At 38.2% G+C, this 22644-nt stretch overlaps 1 protein-coding gene across 14 annotated transcripts in view; it reads left to right on the top strand.

Moving 5' to 3' along the window:
- The window catches only part of auts2a (activator of transcription and developmental regulator AUTS2 a), a 320347-nt gene that overhangs the window by 128925 nt on the left and 168778 nt on the right, over window positions 1–22644 (top strand). For 10 of the 14 annotated variants that reach the window (XM_088616426.1, XM_088616425.1, XM_088616430.1 and 7 more), the window contains one exon: window positions 4303–4338. The exons of the other annotated variants lie outside the window; for them this stretch is intronic. In XM_088616426.1, the coding sequence (XP_088472552.1) occupies window positions 4303–4338 (36 nt within the window). The remainder of the gene's footprint in view (window positions 1–4302; window positions 4339–22644) is intronic. 14 annotated transcript variants of the gene reach the window in all.

Here is a 22644-nt window from a genome sequence, read left to right as displayed (position 1 = left end):
ACAGTTCCTTCGGGCCTGTGCCTTGGACAGTTCGCGGTCCACTTAAAAGACTAATCCATAGTTGTCGTCAATTGATTTCAGTCCCAACGCAGTGAGAGTGCTAGTACCCACTCCCAGGGCCCTGCTCTCTAAATCACTGCTGCTCCAGTAAGCCACCCATCTTTCTAGGTACGGGACCCCGGGTTAGTACATCCTGGGTGACCCCAGCAGCATGGATATTATAAGACTCTGCAAATCTGAAGGAGTACCTAGAGAAAGTACTGCAAGCATGGAAACTGTAAAAGTTACATTTTGATTATTGTGTTGATTTAAAAAAATGCTTTAAGCTGCATAATGGGTTAAATGTTATGCTGAGTTTTTGTGAGTTCTTGAGTAAATTTAAGCTTTTTATGTAATTATTTGCAGTATTGCATAAGTATGCTTATGGGTATATTTCAGGCAGAACATTAGTGAGTATTACCCTGAATGGTACAAAGTAATTGGGGAGAGATTAGAACCAAGAAAACTCTTTATAAGGAAGGATTTGCTTAAAGAGTGTCTTTATTTTGTTGTTGTATTCGTTAATGAAGCACAAAGGTATAACAAATTCTTCCATATTTTTTTAACAAGGCAGAATCTGATCATCTACATCAGACAGTAGTAGTTATTCGGACATGTTTTTAAATCTAAAGTGATAATCAGGACACTTATTGCTTCGTACTATTTTATTTTCTTGTATGAATCCATATCTTTATCTTTGTATTCAAGAAAAAAAATGGTGTGGACCATAAAGAATGTATAATTTCTTTCTTCTTATAAGAATTTTTTTTTGTTTCCAAATCAGGGAGCAGTTTGAAAAACAGACTCTACAAGATTTAGTATATTTTAAAACATATACTACAGGAAAGTTTTTTTTTGCCAACTTCTACCTAGTATTCTTATTGTTCATGTTGTATGAAGATGAGTTTACAAATTTCAGGATATCTCAAACAATTCTTAAGACTATATAACATGTAAGGTTTAACTGGTGCAAATTATTTTATCCTGTCGCTGTGTCACTTTCTTGGTGTTTAAAATTCAGTCAGTATTTTTTACTTTATATTTGTCCAATTTGGTATTGCTGGCTGTTTGAGAATGGGCTCTTGGGCATCAACTCCTGTACTCAGTGGAGAGAGAACGCGGCGTGGGGACATGTTTCTGTGACGCCCACCTACAGAAAGAGCTGTCATTAGATATGCTGCAAGCTTCACTATGCCTGCGATGAGCGCTAGTGCCAGTTGTAGGACTGGCAGCCCTGTCTCTAAAGTCACTACCAGTGTGCAGGGGCCCTACCAGGTGTAGGAACTGGTGTCTGTCTGAAACACCAGGGGAGTCTGTTTGACTAATTTCACCCTACCCTGTGGTCAATCAGCTAATTGTGTGTCTCTGTTGGGGGGAATCCTGCTCACAGTCAGCTAATGGCATGACCCAGGCTGGAGCTGGTGAAACAGGTCTGTAGAGACCAGCCCGAGCTCTGAGTGAGCTCCTTTATTGTTTAAGCTACCGAGGAGCTCTGATGATTAAAACTGACAAAAAAGCGTTCTGCTCTATGCTGAGAGAAATTAAAAGAAGAAGCTAAAAGACATGTTCACTATGCTGTGTCTACAGAATATTCTTCACTATGGTGTTGTTTTAACATAAGTCTGCAGGACGTCATTGAAATTAATGTATTTTTTATCTGCCTTTAATGTCTTGAGAATGATACCACGTCCTTGTGTCAGTACTCTGATGGCTGGTTGATGGTGCAGATTAATTACAGAGGCCGATTTGTGTCAATTTTAAATGCTGCTTATAAGTTTAAAAAAAAAACTGATAAAGTCTCTTTATCAGTCGCAGGTTTAAAGATTTTGTCTGCCTCCTGACATGTGCAGTGTACTGAATTGAAAAAAGACAATGGTCTGCATGAACCCTGACAAGCTGAACTGCCTCCACATTTTGCATTGTGTACAGAGTCTTGAGAGGAGCAATCAAATTTCTCTCCTAATTAAAGCTGTCAGTTGGAAGGCGAGCCAATCGCCGAAAAAACATTGCATAACAAATGAAGCAAAATGATTCTGTGTGTAGCTATAGGACGCTTCACCAGGCGTGAAATTAAATAAGTAATTTGATGTTGACATCAGAAATTGAAATGATACCCACTGCTCTTCATCCCAACAAACCTGCATAGACAGTAACCAAGATAAACATGAAACAATGAATCCCCCAGAATAATGTACAATAGCTGTGTCAAACCAACATAAGTGCCCCAGCTCTGACCCAGAAAATGTAATTTCCTTCACTGCAAAGTACACAAACAGGTATGTTACGGGCTGTGATTAAAGAAGATTAAAACTGCAGGCCCATGTGATGTCATGTAGTTTTCAACAAGTGTTACTAAGGTTTACATCTTTTGGCATTTAAGGCACACATTCAAAAGAGTGAAGCTTGGGTCACGAGCTCTGTTGAAATGTATCTAAGATAATCCGACCATCATTATGCTTAAAACTGGTTCGGTTTAGATACTGTAGGTACAAAGAAGATCATATTCATGTTTTGGAAAAATCATTTCACAGGAATTTCCCAGAAATATTAACTGCAGTTTGTAGTATGAAGAAATATGTAAAAATAGAATCGAATGTCAGTGTCTTTACTGTAGATTTCACGTTTGTAAAAGATAGTTTCCCCAGTATTTGCTTGAATTAATTCAGTTTGGTTATAGGTTCTCAGGAATGAACTTTCCTTTGTTTTCCTTATAGGAATATTTAGAACCTTTTCACTGCAGGAGGTCTTTGATTGGGCGAGCAGAGAGATCTTATATCTAAAGGCTGTTTTTACACAGTGTTGCAGTAAAGAGTTCAGTGTGATGCTAAAGAAAACTATTAGCAGCCCAACACTGCGCACAATACAACATTGAAGACTGCATTAAAAAATACTTAACACGTTAGAGATAGGTGTCAGTTTTCAAAGTGAAGTGAAATCCTCTGTCCTGGCGGATGGACTGTGACCCCCAGGGTGGTGTGAGCGCCAAACTAGTGAAAATAATTTTCAGCCATTTAAAAAAAGAGCGTGACCCCATTTGCACTGCATGTCTTATAAAATGATGCTTTCTCCTCCATGGACAATGCAGAGAAATCAGAAGCACACTTCCAAGCGAAGGTAACAATCTCTGAATGCTTGGACAGGAAAATAATAGAGTAGCCAGGCCTGTTCAGAATCAATTTCAAATTAAAAAAAAAAAAGAGAGAAACTGGGGAAGATATATGGACAAAAAAATCATATCTTTGTGTGAGTGTAGTTGTTTAATGGGCAGGAGAAGTCTAATTTCATTTTGCTGTCCTTTATGTAAACCTCTTTTCATGGGATAAAGAGAATTGTTTGTGGTAACGGAGCATGCTACACGAGGCAGATCACTATACAACTACAACACTCAGTCCAGTCAGGTGAAGAAGTATTTATCCAGTACTGTAGCACTTTACAAGGCCCCACCTTGTGTGGATGAGATGACCCTTTCTCCTGCTACACGATGGCAGGGAAGGTTGTCAAGATGTACAATAGGTCTGCGCACTGGTAGGACACAGTAATGAGCAATCCCAGCCATTTGTTAGACATGAACAGAGTGCTAATGATGTTTTCTAAATGTTTCCCTTCCATCCTCGGCCTTTGACACTTCAGGACTACAACAGGCAAGCCCTTATCGTCCCCTTTCCTCCTGTGACTGAGAGGGGAGCAGGGAGCGCCAAAACTTACCCCAACCTTTCCATCTCCCTTAAGAGTTTTTTTTTTCCAGCCCGCTAATTAAGTTTACAAATTGCCTCATTTTTCTTTGCCAACCTGCTCCGGATCTTTGGAAGCGGAATAAATTGGCAGTCGTGCTGTATGGATAAAAGTCAGAAGTGTCCTTTTCAAGAGTGTTTGAAGGTGGTGCTCTCTTCTCCCTCACATGCCCCTCTGTAAGCACCAAAACGCAGGTGGCAGGAGACCTGGGCACTGAATGTCAGCGAGCTGGGGAAGCTGGAATGAATCAGCTGTGTTTAGTCCCTTCAGCAGGGTAAAATGCCATCATTATCCAGCTGCCTATCAAATAAATTGGCAATTATAGGCTTGAAATTCAGTAAATAGCACGTTACCTTCCTAGAGTTGATGAGAGACACACTAACCGCCCAAGAGTGTTTGGTGTCAGAGCCGCCCGTCAGCATCAGGCTAGTGATGAAAAACATGAAGAGAGCTGATAATGAACACGCCAAGATGGAAAAATAATAAATATGATCACTAATTTCCCACCATCTCCCTTGTGTTCTCTTACAGAGCTCCGCTTCTTCCAGCTTGGGTACAGGCTACTTTGTAAGTATGCTAAACATGCAGCAGCCTATTAGTCACAGAAAAAAAAGCACATTGCTAACTGCATTCCCAGGGGATTTTGGTAGATGTGTCATGCGTGCTTCCGTAGGAAGTGTGGTATGGGGAATAAGATCACCCACAGCAAAATGCAAAGGAATCATTTATTTAATTGGGAATCACAATTGATGCTGTTTTAGTTCCATGTACTGTGTGTTTTTGCAAGCTTGAGCTGACAAATTATCCAAGAATATACAAATGTAGAAAATATTATATATAGGTATTATGTTGCACACAAGGTGGGAGAGGTACCTACTGTACCATAGATGAGAAAAGACACATTAATGGTCTGTCAGAATACTTACATAACAGACTAGTTCACATTATGAAACTTGGAAGTGAAATGTTGCATTATGAAGGTGAGCTGCCATAAAACATTGGAGCAGAAGCATATTTGAAAGCAGTAAAAATAGCACAATCTTTCATTTCTTTATTCCTTACATTGAGAAGGCATTCAGGAAATGAAGGAGTGAAAAAAAGCTGTTCTCCTTCAGGGCCACTTCAATAAATAGTCTTGTTGTAACTGGAAAACTTTTCACATTCAGTAAGACCAAGGCAGAAACATTCCGGGAATTCGGTTATGGCCTATAATTGAAGTACCCACCTTGTCTTGTTTCATTATAGCTTTGACCTCAGCACAGTTATCTGTGGGTTGTAATTACCACTTCACTGTGTGCATGAAATTTGTTCTACATGTTGTAAAGCAATTTGAGTTCTCGATTACTGCCATTAAAGCAGTTTCATACTGTATGTAATATTATTTTCGCGTTTAAGAGCGTCATTTGATTAAGTTGCAGTTAAAAGATTAAATTACCGATGTTTATTCTTTTTAAGGACAAATCGCCAAATGTATATAATTTTTATCCACTTAAAAGTTCCCAACCGAATTTGTTAGAAAAATGTTGAACAGTGAGTAGTGTTCAAGGTTTTGTTTTCTTGAAGACCGTAGTGCATACAGTATTATATTCCCACAGTTGGATAAAATGCATGAGTTTTGTTCTAAAAGTATCCTAGAATTGAAATAATTGATGAAATAATAAGGTCAGTGTTCCCTGCAAGTGGAGTTATTCTGGTCAATTTGCTCTGATACACTATGTAAGACGTAATTGCTCTTATCAATAACCTAGTTTCCTTTCTTCACAATTTGAATTTTTCCTTGTTAACGAGTAGCAAATGAATATAAAATGAAGAAAGTTACACCTATAATTAGCTCATTATCACTGTTTCAGTTTTGAAGAAAAAAAAACACAAGTTTTTTTATTTAATAAGCCAGTTCCAAGTTTCTGCTGGCATGTACGCAAATATCAATTCCAAATGAGTAAAGTCTTGATTTCCTCACTGATTAATGATAACAGTTTTAATTGCCAGTGCATCCCTTTGACCCTTTGTGATTCCTTTGCTCCAGTTTTGTAAATAGCTCTCTTGTCAAACTTTTTTCGCATTTTCATGTGATTTCCCAAATGTCATCAGCTGTAATTCCTGGTGAATGACCAATATCTATTACACTTTACAATGATCTTTGGAACCTGTCCCAATTCTGTTTCCATTTCAAATCAAAACTAATACTGCAGTTTGCAACATACATGCAGGAATAATGCTAGATTACATGTAATAAGATACGTTAAGGAGATATGCTAAAGAAAACTGATGCATCTTTTGAAAATAATTCCACTGTTTGATGTATGAAATACACTTTTGAAATTCTAGCTCTTGAGGTCTGATGAAGGACTATATTACACTGGTTGTTAGAGATTTTTTTAGGATCTCATCAATTATATAGCTCCTCACTGCTAATGCCAGAGGACAAAATGCTCAAAGTTTAAAATACAATAAATTGAATTAGTTCATTGAGCCAAAGCTCTGTTCTCATGTAATTGGGCAGAGAGCGCGGCCTGCCTCACTAAATTCGAAGACATTTACCTCCCACTGCTTTTCAATTCAAACCTTTGATGAACATATTCCCACTTCTTCTTTAAAGTGGACATCCAGCTGTCTTCCCCGACTAAACTGAGGTGTCAAAAACAGATCCTGACAATTTGTGACACAGCGGTCTAGCTGAATTACTGCTTGTCAGTGTCATCCTGTCATTTCCTGACGCGTAAGTGTCCGTCAGAGAGACATTGCTGCCCCTGTGGAACATTTTCGAAGGCACCAGAGAACATTTTGGTAAAAGTTTTAATATGCTTCTGGATGGATCTAATAATAAAAATGTAATATTGTTTTCAAAACCGTACCATAATGGTCCACAGAGGTCCCTAAACCCCTTCCATATTTAAAAGGACGGCAGGATTCCGATTCAATATTTCATTTGTCTCCCATTGATTCAGAATTTAATTATCTCTTTATATCATAAAAGACATAACAGAAGCTGCTGTTCCCATTGTATGTGTTGCATCTTTTAGCTGCTGCCTCTTCATTGTTTTTCTCTGTATCACATAAGGGGTGAAAAAGAAGTCCTGTTGTTTTGTCTTCATGGTTTTGTGCAGTATCTGAAAGAAATATTTAGCCTGTAGATTGCTTCTAGGATTTCAGGATAGAGTTGCTTAAGAAAGTTTCGGAACTGGAGGAAATCCTGTAGCGCATTTTGTTTGTTGCTAGTCTGGTGATCCAAAAGTCCACTGATGTTGCACCTTTGATGCGTCTTCATAAAACATGTCCCACAGCATGGCTACGTTACTTTAATTTTCACGCACCAAAAGATCTATGCAGTAAAGAAGCATCTCTTATTGTCAGAACCAGGCCTGCCATATTTAATTTTCTTTCTTGACCTGTTTCCAGTTTCTCTATGTTGTGGTTGAAAGGGTTGGTCCGGTTGTCTTTTCTTCTCTCCTCCTCGGGTTTTTTACGGGATCTCTTCTGCAAAGGGAATCCTACCTAATTTTTGCACTCCTTGTCCCGCAACACCACCACATTTCTCGTTGAATAACTTGAAGATTTGGAATGCGGTTCATCCTAAGGAATCAAATATTGCTCCACGTTTGGTTGCTGTAGCAAGGACAGCATGTGGTTGCCGCGGCAACCGGAGAGCATGTAGGAACTAGTTATTTGGAGGCTGACAGATTCGTTCTTCACAGTGGGCAGACAGCACTACCCGATGGGAATGACATCTTCCCCTCACACACCTCACACGTACTCCCCCACCAAAAAAAAAAAAAAAAATACCATCCTAGCAGGAGCATGTCCTTCAACTACAATGCCTTCACAGGGATGCACTTAGTCCCAGGCTGTGTACCAGACAAAATGCAATCCTGCTCTCCAGGAGCTCATCACTGGCTCAGTGTTACAAGGATGATTACCCACAACCTCTGGCTGAGTATCATTTCTTCTTCGTGCCCAACAAATCCTCATGACCAGTTTTTTTTTACTTGAATTCTGAAAAGATTCGACGTTTCATTCCTTGTCTTTCAGTAAAACAGTAATATTTAGTGCTGTAATATATAGTAAACCTAAATAATGTTGTTTCTAAAATGCAAAAAGTCGTTATAAGGTATCATAGGTAGCATAGGTTGTGCAGGAGACATTTCACCGCAGAAATATTTCAATGTGATCTGCTTGCAGAGCTCACAAGTAAGTAGTATTTGTCAACAAAATTGTCTCAAAATCAAGAGTAATATTTCTGTTGGATTCAAAGAGATGTATTCACAAGCCTGCTCATTTGCAATGTCATAGTGCTGCTTCACCTCACTGCATGTTTTTGTTGCCTCGTTCTGAATCGCAAAACATGGCACTGCGCATACCTGGAAATGGTCTATTTTGTGTTGGAAATCAGATTTTACACCTTACTGTGCTTATTTTACTTTCATTGTGGTTTGAAATGCACTCATTAATGCAGATTCTTTGTAACCTCGAAATCTAAAAATAGCTTTGCAGTTCCCCTTTGCAGACAGGGCAGGGCTGCACCCTGGATGGGATGCCAGTCCATTGCAGGGTACATACATATAGGGGGGCAATTTAGAGATACCAGTTTGACAGCTTGGGCAGCATGTCTTTGGATTTTGGGAAGTAACTAGAGTACACAGAGCAAGCCCATGCGAACACAGGAAGAGCATGCAAACTCCACACGGACAGAGCCAGGTTTGAATTCAGGGCCCCGATTCTCTGAAGCAAAAGCCATATAAATGGCATAAATAAAAGGACAAAATGGGCATCTTTCACCAGTCTTAACTCAATTTTTTTAAATAATTTTTGTCAATTTTAAACTATGCTAAGTGAATTAATTAAATCCACCAGTGATATTTGATTCTACAAACAGTTTTGTGAACACGTGCAAAATTGCAAACTGTAAGGTTTAATATAATGTTTATTTTTTGTAGAAGTCTTGAAAAGGTTTCCGTTTTATCTTAAAACATGATACAGGAAGTTGCTTTCTATTTTGAAAGGACATGTACTTATTTAAAGCATGTGCATCTGACAGGATTATTGTGTTAGGCTTAGATGTCACATCACTTATATTTCAGAGCTCAGTGCAATTTTTCTAAACCGCGAGGCAACATCCAAAAAACATGGCTCGGAATTAGAGTTTCAGAAGATTATTATATAGACTTTATTTCCCTCAGGTCGTGAGCTTTAGTCAAATTTGGAAGGAGAATAAAATTGCCAACAGTGAAAAGCAGACAGAAAGGTATGAGTTCATGAGCAGAGAAATAACATTTTCATTTGTTCTTTCCCCATGGGAAAAATTCAGCATTCCGGTAAATGGAGACAGTTATAAGAAATGAATTTTTGTCAGTGGGGATGTGGTTTTAAGGCTCACTTATCCATTGGCAATCTAGATTTCAAACCCCAGGAATCGGAGAAATTGCTACAGAATTTAGTCTTTATGACATACAAGTATTTTGTCTGCAGTATTTCTCAAGGATTGTGTCAGCTCAGTTTACCTCATTTGTTTTTTTCACCGAATGTTATGTTTACAGTGTTTGTAATGTATTTACATTGTAATCTGTATTACATGTTATATATTCATTACAATGCCAATCTTCTGGGATTTAGCACTTTTTCTGTACTTAACCAGTACCAATAATAAGAGTACTTTTCTCTTTGTGTCGGGTATTATTTTCAGTTTATGCCTCACTGAAGTCATTGCATGTGTCAGTGGGATAAAATATGCAGTCTTTACACATAATACAGTACTGTATCTCTTTCTCCTCGTCTCCTGTCCTCACTCCCTCTCCAGCTCCATTTCCCTGCCCTTCCTCTCCCTCTATAAATTACAGCACTGAAGTAAGAGAGCGGTTAAGCTACTAAAATGAAAACATCAGTTTTGTTTGCATGGTCATGTATTCAGACCTCATTTAGCTTTCATTTATTTATTTTCCTGAAATGAAGATTAGAGGAATTCTCGTAAATAGTGTGGCAGGAAATGATGTTTTTTGTATAGCCGATATAGCCTAACAGCTAAGTCAGGATGTCTGATTTTAGTTTTTTTCCCAAAACTAAGCTCTGGAATCCCAATTGAGAGACAAAAGTTATTTATTGAAACTGATTAATTAGGAGTGTTAAGGTCATCGTTATCTAGAAAACTTCAAAATTTAGCAACAAACATTTCATGATTACCGATGAGGGAGTGTTCCTGTGCATGAACATCTAAAACTATTTAAAAAATCATTTTGCCTTACGTTTCATAAGAAATATTTTAAAATATGCCAAATATCAATGTTTTGCCAGCATTCTTAAAATTTAAACAGCATTTAAAACAGTTCAGTTTTAAATACGTTTTTAAAATCCAAAGATCCAAAGTTCATTATTCTTAATGTTGTTATTATATTATGAAAGCTCATTTTAATTTATTCTGTAAGCAGTAAAACTCTGATAGATGCAGAAATGCAAGCTGTATATGAAGCATATATGGTATTTTAGGTATATGTTTTCATCAAACTAAGCATAACCATAAATATGCACTCAGACTGGCATTTATAGTGTTAGTACTAAAAAAAACCTCAAAAACATGAAATGAATTGAATTTTCTCAGTTTAGGGATTTATTTGTTTGTGTAAAACCGGCTTTATCTTATCCTCTTGCACACAGAGGTCTCATCTACTTGTATTCCTCATTTGCTGATTATTGATATTGCCCCAGAAATTGAATAAGTATATGCAATAAGAGGATTAATGCTTCCAAAGAAGCACATAACCCATTTATTCATCATTGATGAGATGCACTGAGCCTTTTATGGTCTTGGCTTGATTTACATAGACAAATCCTATCTTTAGGTTTATAACTTGTAAATAAAAGAGGAACAGAGATTAATCTAGTGTAATCCATATAATGTAAGGACAGCATCTGAGTGGGCTTTGCTGGACTTGGGCTCATCAGAGCACTTGGCAGTGTTGTTTATTACCCGTGTGAGTGATAACATTGCAGAAATGTCAAACTTATGTAGTCACATTGTTCCCCCTTGACAAGTAGCTTGTGTAATGTGGCTCAAGAAAATTCCACTTTAACTCTCCTGATCTCTGTTACTAGCCTCCATGACTTGTTAGTCCCCTGTCCCTCTTTCTGTACTGATAACTGTTTGGCAGGTTTTGTTGAATTACGGTTGTACAGTGTTTGACCTCCTCACCTCCAGTCTCATTAAGACTGGGCAAGGAGGGGGTTCTGGGCTGATTCCAGAAATAAAGGGACTGAATGTTTGATTTTGTTTCTTTTCTTTCTTTCCAAGTTCTTTTACAGCAGCAGTTAAAATAGCTCCAGCCTTCTGTCTGTTTAATATGCCCAAGCAAGAGAAGTGCACAGCCAGGGTTGTGCATTCCAAATTTGGGCCTTGCAGTAACTGATGGACGGTTCAACTGGGCACGGCACTGTTAGAGATTTGTGAGGATTAACCTCTTGGTGGCCTCTAGTGAGGGGATAAGGCAGGCCAGGAAGAGAGGAATTAGCCAGGCTAAGGAGAACATCTAATTCAAAGCCTGAGCCAATTACTGTCTTATTTCTTACTCAGATCAATGTGTTAAGGCAACTAGACATGCTCCAAGCAAAGCAGAGTTGATAAATTCTCCAAGAAGCAAACTTCCTGGGCAGGAGGGCTCTTTACAATGGGACGTGAAATGTGGTATGTGTAATAATTGTAAGCTTCTTTTAGGATGAGACTAGATATGAGCTTTGATTGTTCTAGGCCCTAATAGAATACATTCAGTTATGCACTTCCAATCTCAAGTACTGTGCCAAGGTTATGGATACAGTAGTTAATTATAGTTATAATTTTAAATGTGATTAATTAATGCTGTGGGTATAAGTGGCTAAAAAGGTACTACAACGACAAAGGACTTTAATTGGTGCAAAACATAATGCATGCAATGCCACTCCTAAACACCTGCAGAGTAGGTCTGAGTACAACCCTTCGTGGTTAATTTAGTTCATTGTTAATTTTCTTGTCAATTAGGAGAAAAGCAAATGTTTGACACTTTTAGATGTAATTAGAAAGAATAATTAACCTTAATGTGTACCCCTCAAACAGCAGACGGTAAAAAAAAGTAAATTATGAGACTGATGTCGAGTGTGTTTCTGAATGAGTTGTGGGTTAAAGGTGTGCTACACATAAATGGGACACGTTATTACATCTTTAGAACTGTGTCATTTTAAGGTGTTATTTAAATGGATGAAATATTGTCTTATAATACAAAATGTGTATAATTAATGACTTTGTAACTTCAATATTTTATTTTTACAGGAATTGATCAATTCTAAATGAGAAATATTTTAGGTTATGCGCACAAATGTTAAGTTATTCTGGTTAATATTTTGGCTGTGGGTTGCGAGTTCTCTGTAGTTAACCTCACTAAAGTTTAAGAAAGAGATACCAATAAATGAATTTATTAATGGGCCTAACAGATGATTGTTTACATTATTATTTTTCTTCCTCCTTTATTTCCAAATGCCTTTGAAACTCCAGCCCCCCACAGTGAAAACGACTGCAGGATTGCAGAGTGAAAGTTAAGCTGACACGTCACATCATTTGGCCGCCATATTGGGCTTTTCTGTGAGGAATTTTGAAAACTATTGATCTCTGAAATCAAATGTTGTAAACGTCTGAGATTTGGTGGGCTATTTAATGCCACGTCTGTGATGGCAACTCCAATCTATGACAAGTTAATTGGGTACATATTTTGGCTGCCATCTTGGATTTGTCAAGTAATGACTTCACCCAGTCCATGAAGTTGAGTGAACTGAAATACGGTATACAAAAAGTAGGTTGTCAGTGTTGTTGATAGCAAGTAACTGTCTTAAAATTAATGGCTATGGTGAGCTGATTGAATCAAATGCATAATTTGTGTATACAATTACATTTTCTTTGAATGGTTAAGTGTGCCAGATTCATGATACTTCCTGTAGTCCAAGATCTCACATGGATCTAAAGTGTGGAAATGAAGTTCATCAGTCACATGGGTTGGTCATATGGGATGGTTTTCACAAGTTTTAAAACTCATCATCTTTGAACCCTATAAAAGTACAGATATGAAACTTGCTGCTCAGGGCTACCTCATATAGAAGACTTAGATTTTTAAGACAGTTGTATTTGTCAGACTATTTGGGCTGCATTTTGGATTTGTGTGTCAAGTCTTCTTTTTGTATGCTTTGGAAGTTGATATACCTGTACATGGACATGGTTTCCCTCTAAATATTATTTCAAGCAATTTGCTTAAAATTAAAAAACATGCCCACTTTAAGCCAATCAGATTTCAGGTTTACTTAAAAGGCGTATCTTTGCATATGTTACAACATCTATCTATAATAGAGTCACAGAGAAATAGTGGCCTATGGGAATTATCATTCGAACTGAATAAAGCTGATTGGTGTATGGCTGCCTAATCATGTGACCACATGTGACCTGTCAATGAACACTTAGCTTGCCACTCCGTAATGAATTTTAAAAGTATTGTGGTCTCTGTTGAGCACAAGTACAAACCTTTATGTGGTCTAGCAAAAGAATGAACTTGCCCAGAATGAACTTGCCCCTGACCTCTGACCTTTCCTAAAGGCCATAGGTTTTTGACAGCTTACAGAGCACAGAAGGGGTCATTGTTATAATGGAACGTATATAGGAAACCGTATGTGCTCCTTCAAAAATATCCTTATTAGTGTCCTTTGGCTTCTCTTTAAAGGTCAAATGCAAATCGGGGTGTAAGTCATTAGAGGGTGAAAATAGGTTTATGGTTATTTTGGAACACACAGAGGAACCCGTACATGCTCTACTAAAAACGTTGCCTGTGAAGAGGAATATACCAGCTTGTTCAACAATTAAATGTAGCTATATTGTTATGATTGATCTTGTGATAGCAATATTACAGTACTTTGTATTACAGTACACCGTGGACGGGACACCTGTCCATCGCAGGGCACACACAGAGACTAATGTGCTATGGGGAAGGCACACACCTACAGTACCTACCTACCAGCGTGTCTTTGGACTGTAAGAGGAAACCAGAGCACATGGAGGGAACCCAAGTGAACATAGGGACAACATACAAACTCCACACATATAGCACCCCAGGAATTGAACCCAGGGCTCTTGAAATTTCATAATACAAAGGAATCTGTCAAAGAAATAATGAAGAAGAAATATTGTCTGTTTACACCTTCAAGCAATTCTGTTACATGCCACATGGTTGCGTTACTGCAGTGCGAATCTATGCTCCATGGACCCGACTGCCAAAAAGAAAGCGAGCCCCTGGGTTTTCAGACAGAGGCAACGCTGAGAGCACAGCCTGTTGAGAATTCTATGTCTCTTGCTGACCATCTGCCTCTTTAAAGGGAAAGCCGGAGCGTTAGCAGCAATAAAATGTGTTCTCTCGCGTCACCTAGTCTTGTCGCGAGCCTGCATGCCGCATGATGGATTTGCCATCCAGTATGGTCTTCCACAGTCAAACGTTCTTAAAGTTCCGCGGCTCAAGACGGCACACCGAGACAGAGCAGGAGTTTTTTGGCTACATTAAGATCGTCATCCATCCAAGGAGACTTAATGAGTAAGAAGGCAATTGCAGCTCTAGGAAAGGGCTGGCAGTAGGTGGTAGTGAAGGCACAGTGGAGGGAGTTTAACAGGCACTGCTGTGGGGTGAGCACAGTCTCCTCAGTGCTGACTAGATTAGGTTTTAGGGGGCAGAGCGGCAGTCTGTTTGGAAAAATATCACAGCCCATTAGTTAGGAGCAATGAAATGGAGACAACTTCAGGGACTCCATTAAGCACGCTGTGTTTAGGCAGACAGCGTCCCTTGGCGTTGAGTGCTATTCTGGAAGGATTGTGCACAGAGAAATAATTGGACTGGGGAAATCAACTGAGTTTCAGTGGCCCTGATGGGGGTTTCAGACAGAAAATGAGAACACAGTTCTTTTTGTGTGTGTGTATGTGTTAGCATAAAGGCTATTTGAAATACAAGAATAAAAATATCTGGTTTTGATATGTTTTCAGAATTAAGAAATATATTTGCTTCTGTATTACAGTTGACTCCATATTTAAATGACATGGAAATTGAGGGGGTGCATACCCATTAGCTTGAAGGATATTTATAAAATGTATTTGTGTTTTTTTGAAAAATTCATTACATATCTTATGTATGTGTTTTCTGCTAAAGAGAGTACAGATTAGTCTGAGGCCTGTTAGGCTCCAGGCTGGGAACCTACTAAAAGTACAATAAATAAACTGTATTTTCTTTGTTTGCTCTTTTATCTAGCAGTTTTTACACAAAAGGGATGCTTAGCATTGCATGAAGGTTTATGAAGAGGTTTTGACAGCAGTTGCCTAAGATAGATGCTTCAGATAAGTCATTTACATCCTCTGAATCCATCAGTGGAATTCTTCCTTCCTGTTTCACCCTTATGAATCAGGGCATATCATTCCCAGCTTTCTTGAAGGTGTAATAGTTCTTTTTAAAGCCTCGTGTTGGATTACAGAGCCATATTCTCTTTTTTGATGTTGAAAACATACCTGGTAGAATTTAACCTTTCACCTTTAAAATTATGCCATTTTATATTATAATACAGAAATATTGTGAAGTTAAGATTTTTATATTTCATAAACAGGCCTGGCTTTAATACATTATGGAGGAATAATGGGGTTTTAAATGCTTGTTACATTTGATTTTTTTCTGTTGCAGAATTATATGAATAGTAATTCACTTATTATCACAAAATTACAATCTACATGTATTTAGCTAACGCAAATGAGCCTTTAGCGAAGCAGTTAGTAATAAGGTTTACAAATTACTGTGCGAGCTATAGTGCAAGGCCTGATTGGAAAAGGGCTTGTGTGGTTACTGTCTTCGCCACTTAGGCCAATCATGAAGTAACAGCAGCTAAGGCTAACCGTGGTAACGGGGAAGTGCGACAGTGCACTCATCAGCCGCAGTGCAGTTCGGGGTCAGGTCCTTCTCACAGCTGCTTTCTTTCAACCTGCCTGTATATGACAGAAACGTCTCTTAGGCTTTAAATACAGATAGCTGCACCAGTGCCTGTAAACCATGCCATTTGATTCTCAAAACCAAATCTGGGGTCAATGCAGGGGACTAGATTGGCACAATTCTATTGTATCAGGAAAGGCCCGCTTGCGTGTGGTAATTATTAAAATAGGTAGTGAAACCTTTGCTTAAATAATTGCTAAAAAAATATTTGAAGTCCACTGCACCACTAGATTTTGTATGGGAAGGTGGAAGGCTCGCTATTATTGACACTGAATCAGATGCGGTACAACGAGTTATATTTCTTAGTCTCTGACACACTTTCTGAAAGGGTGCATGGTTTTAGTCTCATGTGTAAAAAGAAAATCTACTCTAGAAGGGCCCGCCCGATATGCCGATTATGTTTTTTCAATGGGAATACGACTGAAATCACATAAAGAAGAAATAAGTGAGAAAGGATAAATAATAAGGAGAAAAGTGAAAGGATATGAATAAATACAGTATAAAACTTCTTGTGATAACTCAAAAGATTTTTTTAATATTGGGTAGTTTTAAAAGCCAACTTCAATTGATTAATTTATTAAGGATATAATTCCTTTTTACTGTAATATGATTTGTGATAATCAGCAGTGAACACTCTAGCCCTATAAATTTTGTTCTAAGATCAGTGTGTATCTCTCTTTATGTCCTTTGATCATAGATGAATTTCAATTAATTTTTCAGATTGTTCTGTTCATATTTCATACTGGCTGTTAAAATGGGATGAGTTTTTGTGGCAATTGCAGTGCCTTTTGGCTGTAAATCGCTTTGTACAAATGTATCATCTGCGCAACCTATTATTAAGATTCCAGTGTACAGAAGAAGAAGGGTTTTGCACAGCCTTGGGATGTTGCAGGTAGGCCTGTTTTTCCTGGCACTTTTAAACAGCTTCCACTTGACCAAGAACGTATTTGTTAGAACAAGGTTTTCTATGCAGGACGTCACAGGCGGGTCCCGACTTTCTTTTGAATGTGAAAGTAATGTCTTCTGGCGGGCGTGGGCTGACATTTCTGGGCTCCCTGGGAAGCTCGGAGACCGACCATAAACGCTATCGAAATTCCAAGCCCTCCCCTCCCCTCCCCGTCCCACTCAACCTTGAGCCGCTTAAATAGCCAAAACAGCCTTTGTCAGCTTCTCCGACGCCGGCTACCTGCTAGAAAGCGAAATGAAAAAGGCAGTCACTTGAAACGTCCACGATAAGATCTAATCAGCCATCCCAACGTCCGTTTAGTGCACACTGTAACATTTCAGGCGTCTCTCAACCATGGTCTCACAGGGGGGGTGGCTCATGTCATCCCTTGCATTCTCCCTTTGAACACATCATTTCCCAGCCAACGCTGGATTTATTCCCCAGCTAAACCCGTCTTGACAGGTTTGTTATCTGTTCACCCGGTCGGCAAACCCAGGAGAGTTGGAGCGTAGCTGTTAGGAAAGAAGAAATGGGATGCAGGGCAAGTAAATGTCAAGCGAGCCGCCAAGGATGGATATTATGGCTGCTGGGTACCTGGGAGAGTATCGTCTATCTTCTCTGTCTGTTTTACAGTCAGCGCTTCATGTAAGATGGCAGTCTCCTCTGGACTGTTCAGTATTGATTTACTCTGGAGTTATGTGCAGGTTACAATTAGATTGTTCCCCTAGAACAGCCTAATATACTGTACAGCAAAGGACTAAATGGAAAAGGTGAAGATTCTCTTATTACTCAGGGTTTTTTTCTCTAGTTGCTTATCACTAGTGGAAAATGCAATTTTCACACCATATCTGAATCCTAAAGTGGACTAGTGATAGAAGTCTTCAGTTGTCCTTCTAGTTCTTAACTATGTATGCAAGCACCAGGTTTTTATTTTGTTTAAAAACTCTTATTTAAAAGAAATCTGAAGGTTCAGAGTTAGGCTCCAGTGTACTGCATACATAAGGTATTATTATAATGTTCTGAGTACATACTGTAGGTCCAAAAAGGAGCTGAATAAATAAAACCTAGAATTATTGTTATAGTTTTTAATGAAAGCTTCTGGTGTCGTCTTCTGCCTGGAGTCTGGTTCAAGTGAAAGTGGATGAGAAGACTTTTTATTCTAGAATGTTTTCATTCTTTCTGAAAAAAATTTTGGTGAGCTACATGTGCCACCACAAATATTAGTCATGTTATCCTCAGGCATGCTCTTGGTGTTGTCTGATTTTCCTGTTTAATTAGTCTCTGTATTTCATTAGGTGACAACAGACTGGGCATACTGTATGTGGACATCTCTCTAATGTAAGGAATATCGTTGTATTAAACTACAACACATTGAGAGTCATTCTGAAGTCTGAATTCCTTAAGATCAGTTTTACATTGTATAATCTAACAAACGGCCTTCTTTTTAAATTGGTCCATAGGTCCATAAGCACATGTTTTTAAAACATTTTTGTCTGGTTAATTGGAATAGGAGTCTAGTTATAAAGGTATTCCCTTATATCAATATATATTTGTTGTTATTCTTCATATTTAACATATGTATCATATCAGCCACAATAATTTTAATAGTTGAGGTGGCAAGAGTATAGATATAATACTTATAGATACTACAGTCATTGTAGTAATTGCAGTAATAAATAATAGAGAGAATTTCCAGTATTCTTGTTTTGATAACTGTGTTACAGTATAGTACTGAAATGATGTCAGTAATATGTTCATAAATATCCCTGCAGAAAAGGCCCGGTACCTCTCAGCCCTCCTGGCTATGAGGGCCTGACCCAACATCACAATACAGATCATGTCTGAGAGCGTACCTGTCTCCTGCTTTTCTTGCCAAAAAATCTTTTCTTGTATTTAAAAATACGTCATTTTAAAAAGGGGTCCCATTAGGGACTTCCTAAATGGTTCCTCTCTTGTTATGATTTTAAAATACCAAATTTACAGCTGCTGGCCAGAAGTGAAATGTTTCTCTCACTCTAGTCTGCAAGCGGTGGTGCACAGAAAATGTGTAGAGTGTTATAGTTTTAGTTGAAAATGGCATGAAGAAATATCCAAAAACATCCTAACATTATGAGAAGTGAGGGCCAATACTGTTCATCTTTTGCAGAATGAGATGTCAAGTTGGTTCTGTTCTTTATCTTTTCCCACTCAGTCTGTCCTCTTCAATCCTCAGCATCTTGGTTTACCATTCTAGAGAAAGTTTACAAAAAACATGTATGATCAATTTTAATGTCTGCTCCTCTATCTTAATAATCGGTAACACATTTGTGGCCCAGATATTTGGAGTATCATTCCTCTTTCTCTATATTATGCATTCCCTGCTTGAGGTACAGAATTCTTTAATGGCTCAAGGTCCAGTTTGTTTTTGCTTTAGGTGCAGTACAGTAATAACATTTTTGGATAATTTTAAGATGATTATTTTAATTACATAATATAGTGAAATAGAAAAATAGTTTATGGATCCATCTGCATAGGGAAAAGGCATCATAGTACAGTATCTTTAAAAGGATTTCTGAAAGTAAACAGTTGAATTCCTCTGGTTGATCAATTTTATTTACATTTAGGGATTTTCAATGTTGGTTTTCCCTGAAAGATCAATTCGGCAATGTTAAGCCCATCTTACATGTAAGTACTAAAACTAGAAAGGTTAGATAAACTGTACTATATGACAATTACATTTACTGGTAATGCAATTTAATATTGTTGTATATCAATTTGTCTTTGCTGGCATGGAGCTGGTAATCAAATATGACATTACTTAACTATTGTGATATAATTATGTTATGTCCTAATTGCAGGTTTTGTAAGATAGGGTCATTCCTTTCACAACAGTTTAAAAGCTCTGGCTATGTGTAGATTCACAGGTAATCGCTATAGTGGGCAACAAAACTAGATTCCTGCACTACTCCATGATCTTATCCTGTATAGGAGGGCAAGGTGGTTTCCATTTCACATGACAGACAAATTATAGCAGTTTAGAGACTGGACTGGATTTTGCAGGGCCCAGTTATCTCTGCAATTGGATTATAGTGTAGTAACCCCATTACCAATTTACAGTGTACCACATGATGCTTGTTGCTTTGCGTAGACTTTGGCAAACATCTCCAGGGTAGAGTTAAACTAGAAATATCCCATGAGTGTTTCCTCCCTGATTTGGGAATGTGTGACGTCTACAGCCGGACCACAGATGTAAGCGATTGTATCAGGCATAATTCTAGATTGTATCAGGCACCAGACCAGCTATGCTGGAGTGCTGGTCCGCTGGTTCACTAAAAGTGCGAATGCTCCCAGCGGGAGTTAATGTCACCATACACAGCTCATTGTACACAATGAGCCCTGTTCTAAATTGCACTCAGCTTAAATGTAGCACGTACTGTAACTGTTTTAACATGCAACTGCATTAGAATTAATCATGAAGCCCTTTTATTGTGGAGGACATTCTAGACACTCCATGTTCAGAATCCCCCTTTATATTTTACCCTGCAATGTCAATAGGTCGCTCTTTCTAAAAAGAGGATGTGGTCACTTTACATAGTCTTATTTATGATTCCAATTATTGCCTGAGCTGAATGGTTCACTTGGGCCCGATAATATTAAAGGCAGAGAGAGAGAGACTAGCTGGGTTTAATTATACTTCCATGAAAAGGTCACTTATTACTGTCATTAGCATGGATTTCTTACTTGCAGACAGGAGTGAATTTTAAGGGCTCTGTTTTGGTAGCGTACAATAAAGTGATTTTAAACTGGGCAACACTTACAACACACAACACAGTATTTCTATTCATCAGTGGTTTGTTGCTTTTAGATAATTTGTCCTTGCAGATAATGCTGACAGCCAACTAAAGTAACTTGTCAGAGGTGACCTAAGCTCTCCTTTCTCATTTGTTTCGCTTTTCAGATCATGAATCATAAGTAATTAACTTCAGATTATAACAGGGACATTAAGACTGATACTGGTGATGACTCATTCGCCAAAGATTCCACATGCGTGTGCTGAAACGTTCCTTGCTCCTTTTTTTGAGAAATAGCCACAATCAAATACTTTTTCAGATGAGAGTATTTAATGAAGAACTATTAGAAAACTTGATGCCTAAAATGCGAAATGCTTCCACTTCATTTTGCTGTACTGTGAGCCATACAAACATGACAGCTTTTATGAAAATCAGATATACTCTTTACTGAAATGCTCTCTACAGGAAAAAAAAAAGAGTCTTTTTTAATCAAGCTCATAAAAAATAATTTGAACTGTTCCACTGAAGCGGGAGTTATGTATGAAAGCATTAAAGAATATGCCATCCATTAAATTTATGAGATGGAAAATCTGCATTTTTGCCAGCCTTAGACCCATGGGGAGTTGCTCTTTGGTGTTCTTTTCTCTGAAGATGTACCCTATAATCCGTGAAATAGCAGCTCTACATGGTCACATTGCAAGCCGCTCATATTTGAGCCTACTGCAGATTATACATTTTGTTCATGCAAGACATTTTTGCTTCGATGTGGTTTTTCAAAATGCTTTCATCCCTCCTTATTTAAATTCTTTTCTGTAGCCATTTGCATTTGATCTTCACTTAAGCTTGAACAACCCCCCCCCTCAAATAAAACTGAAAAGAAAACATTTGACATTCAATTTAACATTTCTTTCTTGTTGGCTTTCTTCATTGTGAATCAAGGTTTACATTATGTTTAAATTTAAACCCATGATTATGACCGACTGTTTCAGGGACGCGCGGTTTTGAGAGACTTCTCCACGCCTTTTCCTTTTGCAAAAAGCGAGACATTAAACTGAGGTCAAGCTTTACATTGTGGGCCATTTCATGAAGGTTATGGCAAACTCAATACAGACTGACAATTTTCCGTTTGTTGTTTTTTGTGAAAGCATTAAAAACATCTTGCTCTGAGGTTTTAGGATTCTTAAAGGTAGCTAATAATAGGTCTTTCCATTGTTCTCAATTGGAGTTATTAAAAATAAAGCTGTGCAGTAGTGTCTTGGGGATCCAGAGCTTATAAACTGTAATATGCCAGCTTGTGAAATTCCTTGGAGGAAAGGATAGATGAAGAATAGACAGGTTTCAGTTGGGGGTCTAGTTTATTTATTAAATTTGATAAGTGGAGTGGTCCTCTGGAGAGCAAGCCTTCTCCTGTGCTGGTGTTCCAAGGCAGGGAAGCAGCAGGCAGTCAGTAAGTGTTTGCTAATATTCAGTCATTCAGACAGTTAAGCACCATTGAGTTCACCGCCGCTATCGTTTATTTATTTTTCTGACATTAATAAACAGATTCTGAAAAGTCGTGACATTTCTATTTATTGCCATTTCATGTGTGAAATACTTAATTTTCAGCTTTTAAAGGGTGATGGGCGGTGGGGGTGGGGGGGTTGTTGGAAAGCGTATATTGCAAATTTCATTCAAATTCATAAATCTAATTTGGCATAAAAGTGGAAAGGACTGGTTCTAAATCGCCAAAACAAGAGGGCTGAGCTTAAGATGAAAATGGCCAAGAGCAACAGAGATACCATGTATATGAAAGTTTGGAGAGACATTAAAAATAGTGATGACTGAATCCCCCGACAAGTCTAAGACGGGAAGTAGGCTAATTAATTTGGTCCGTAGACACCGCAGCGGTTGAGAAGAAAAGGAAAGTTGCGCTTGACCTTTATAGAACTAGAAACTGACTTAAACATCCTATCTTTTTCAGTTGTTTTTTTTTAAATCAGAACTTTGCTGTATTCTCATGTATGACATTAGCCTCCTAACTTTGTGTTCCGCAGGCTAGGAAGTGACACCCTTAATACCTCTAGAAAAAAAAAAAGAAAAACAAATGCAGACCTGAAAGGTATCACTTGCAATTTAGCAGTTTCTCTGACCCCGAGTTTCATCTGCT

Source organism: Lepisosteus platostomus, chromosome 22 (genome assembly GCF_059453375.1).
Source record: "Lepisosteus platostomus isolate fLepPlt1 chromosome 22, fLepPlt1.hap1, whole genome shotgun sequence".
NCBI classification, from domain to species: domain Eukaryota; kingdom Metazoa; phylum Chordata; class Actinopteri; order Semionotiformes; family Lepisosteidae; genus Lepisosteus; species Lepisosteus platostomus.
This window is presented reverse-complemented; position numbering and strand designations above follow the sequence as displayed.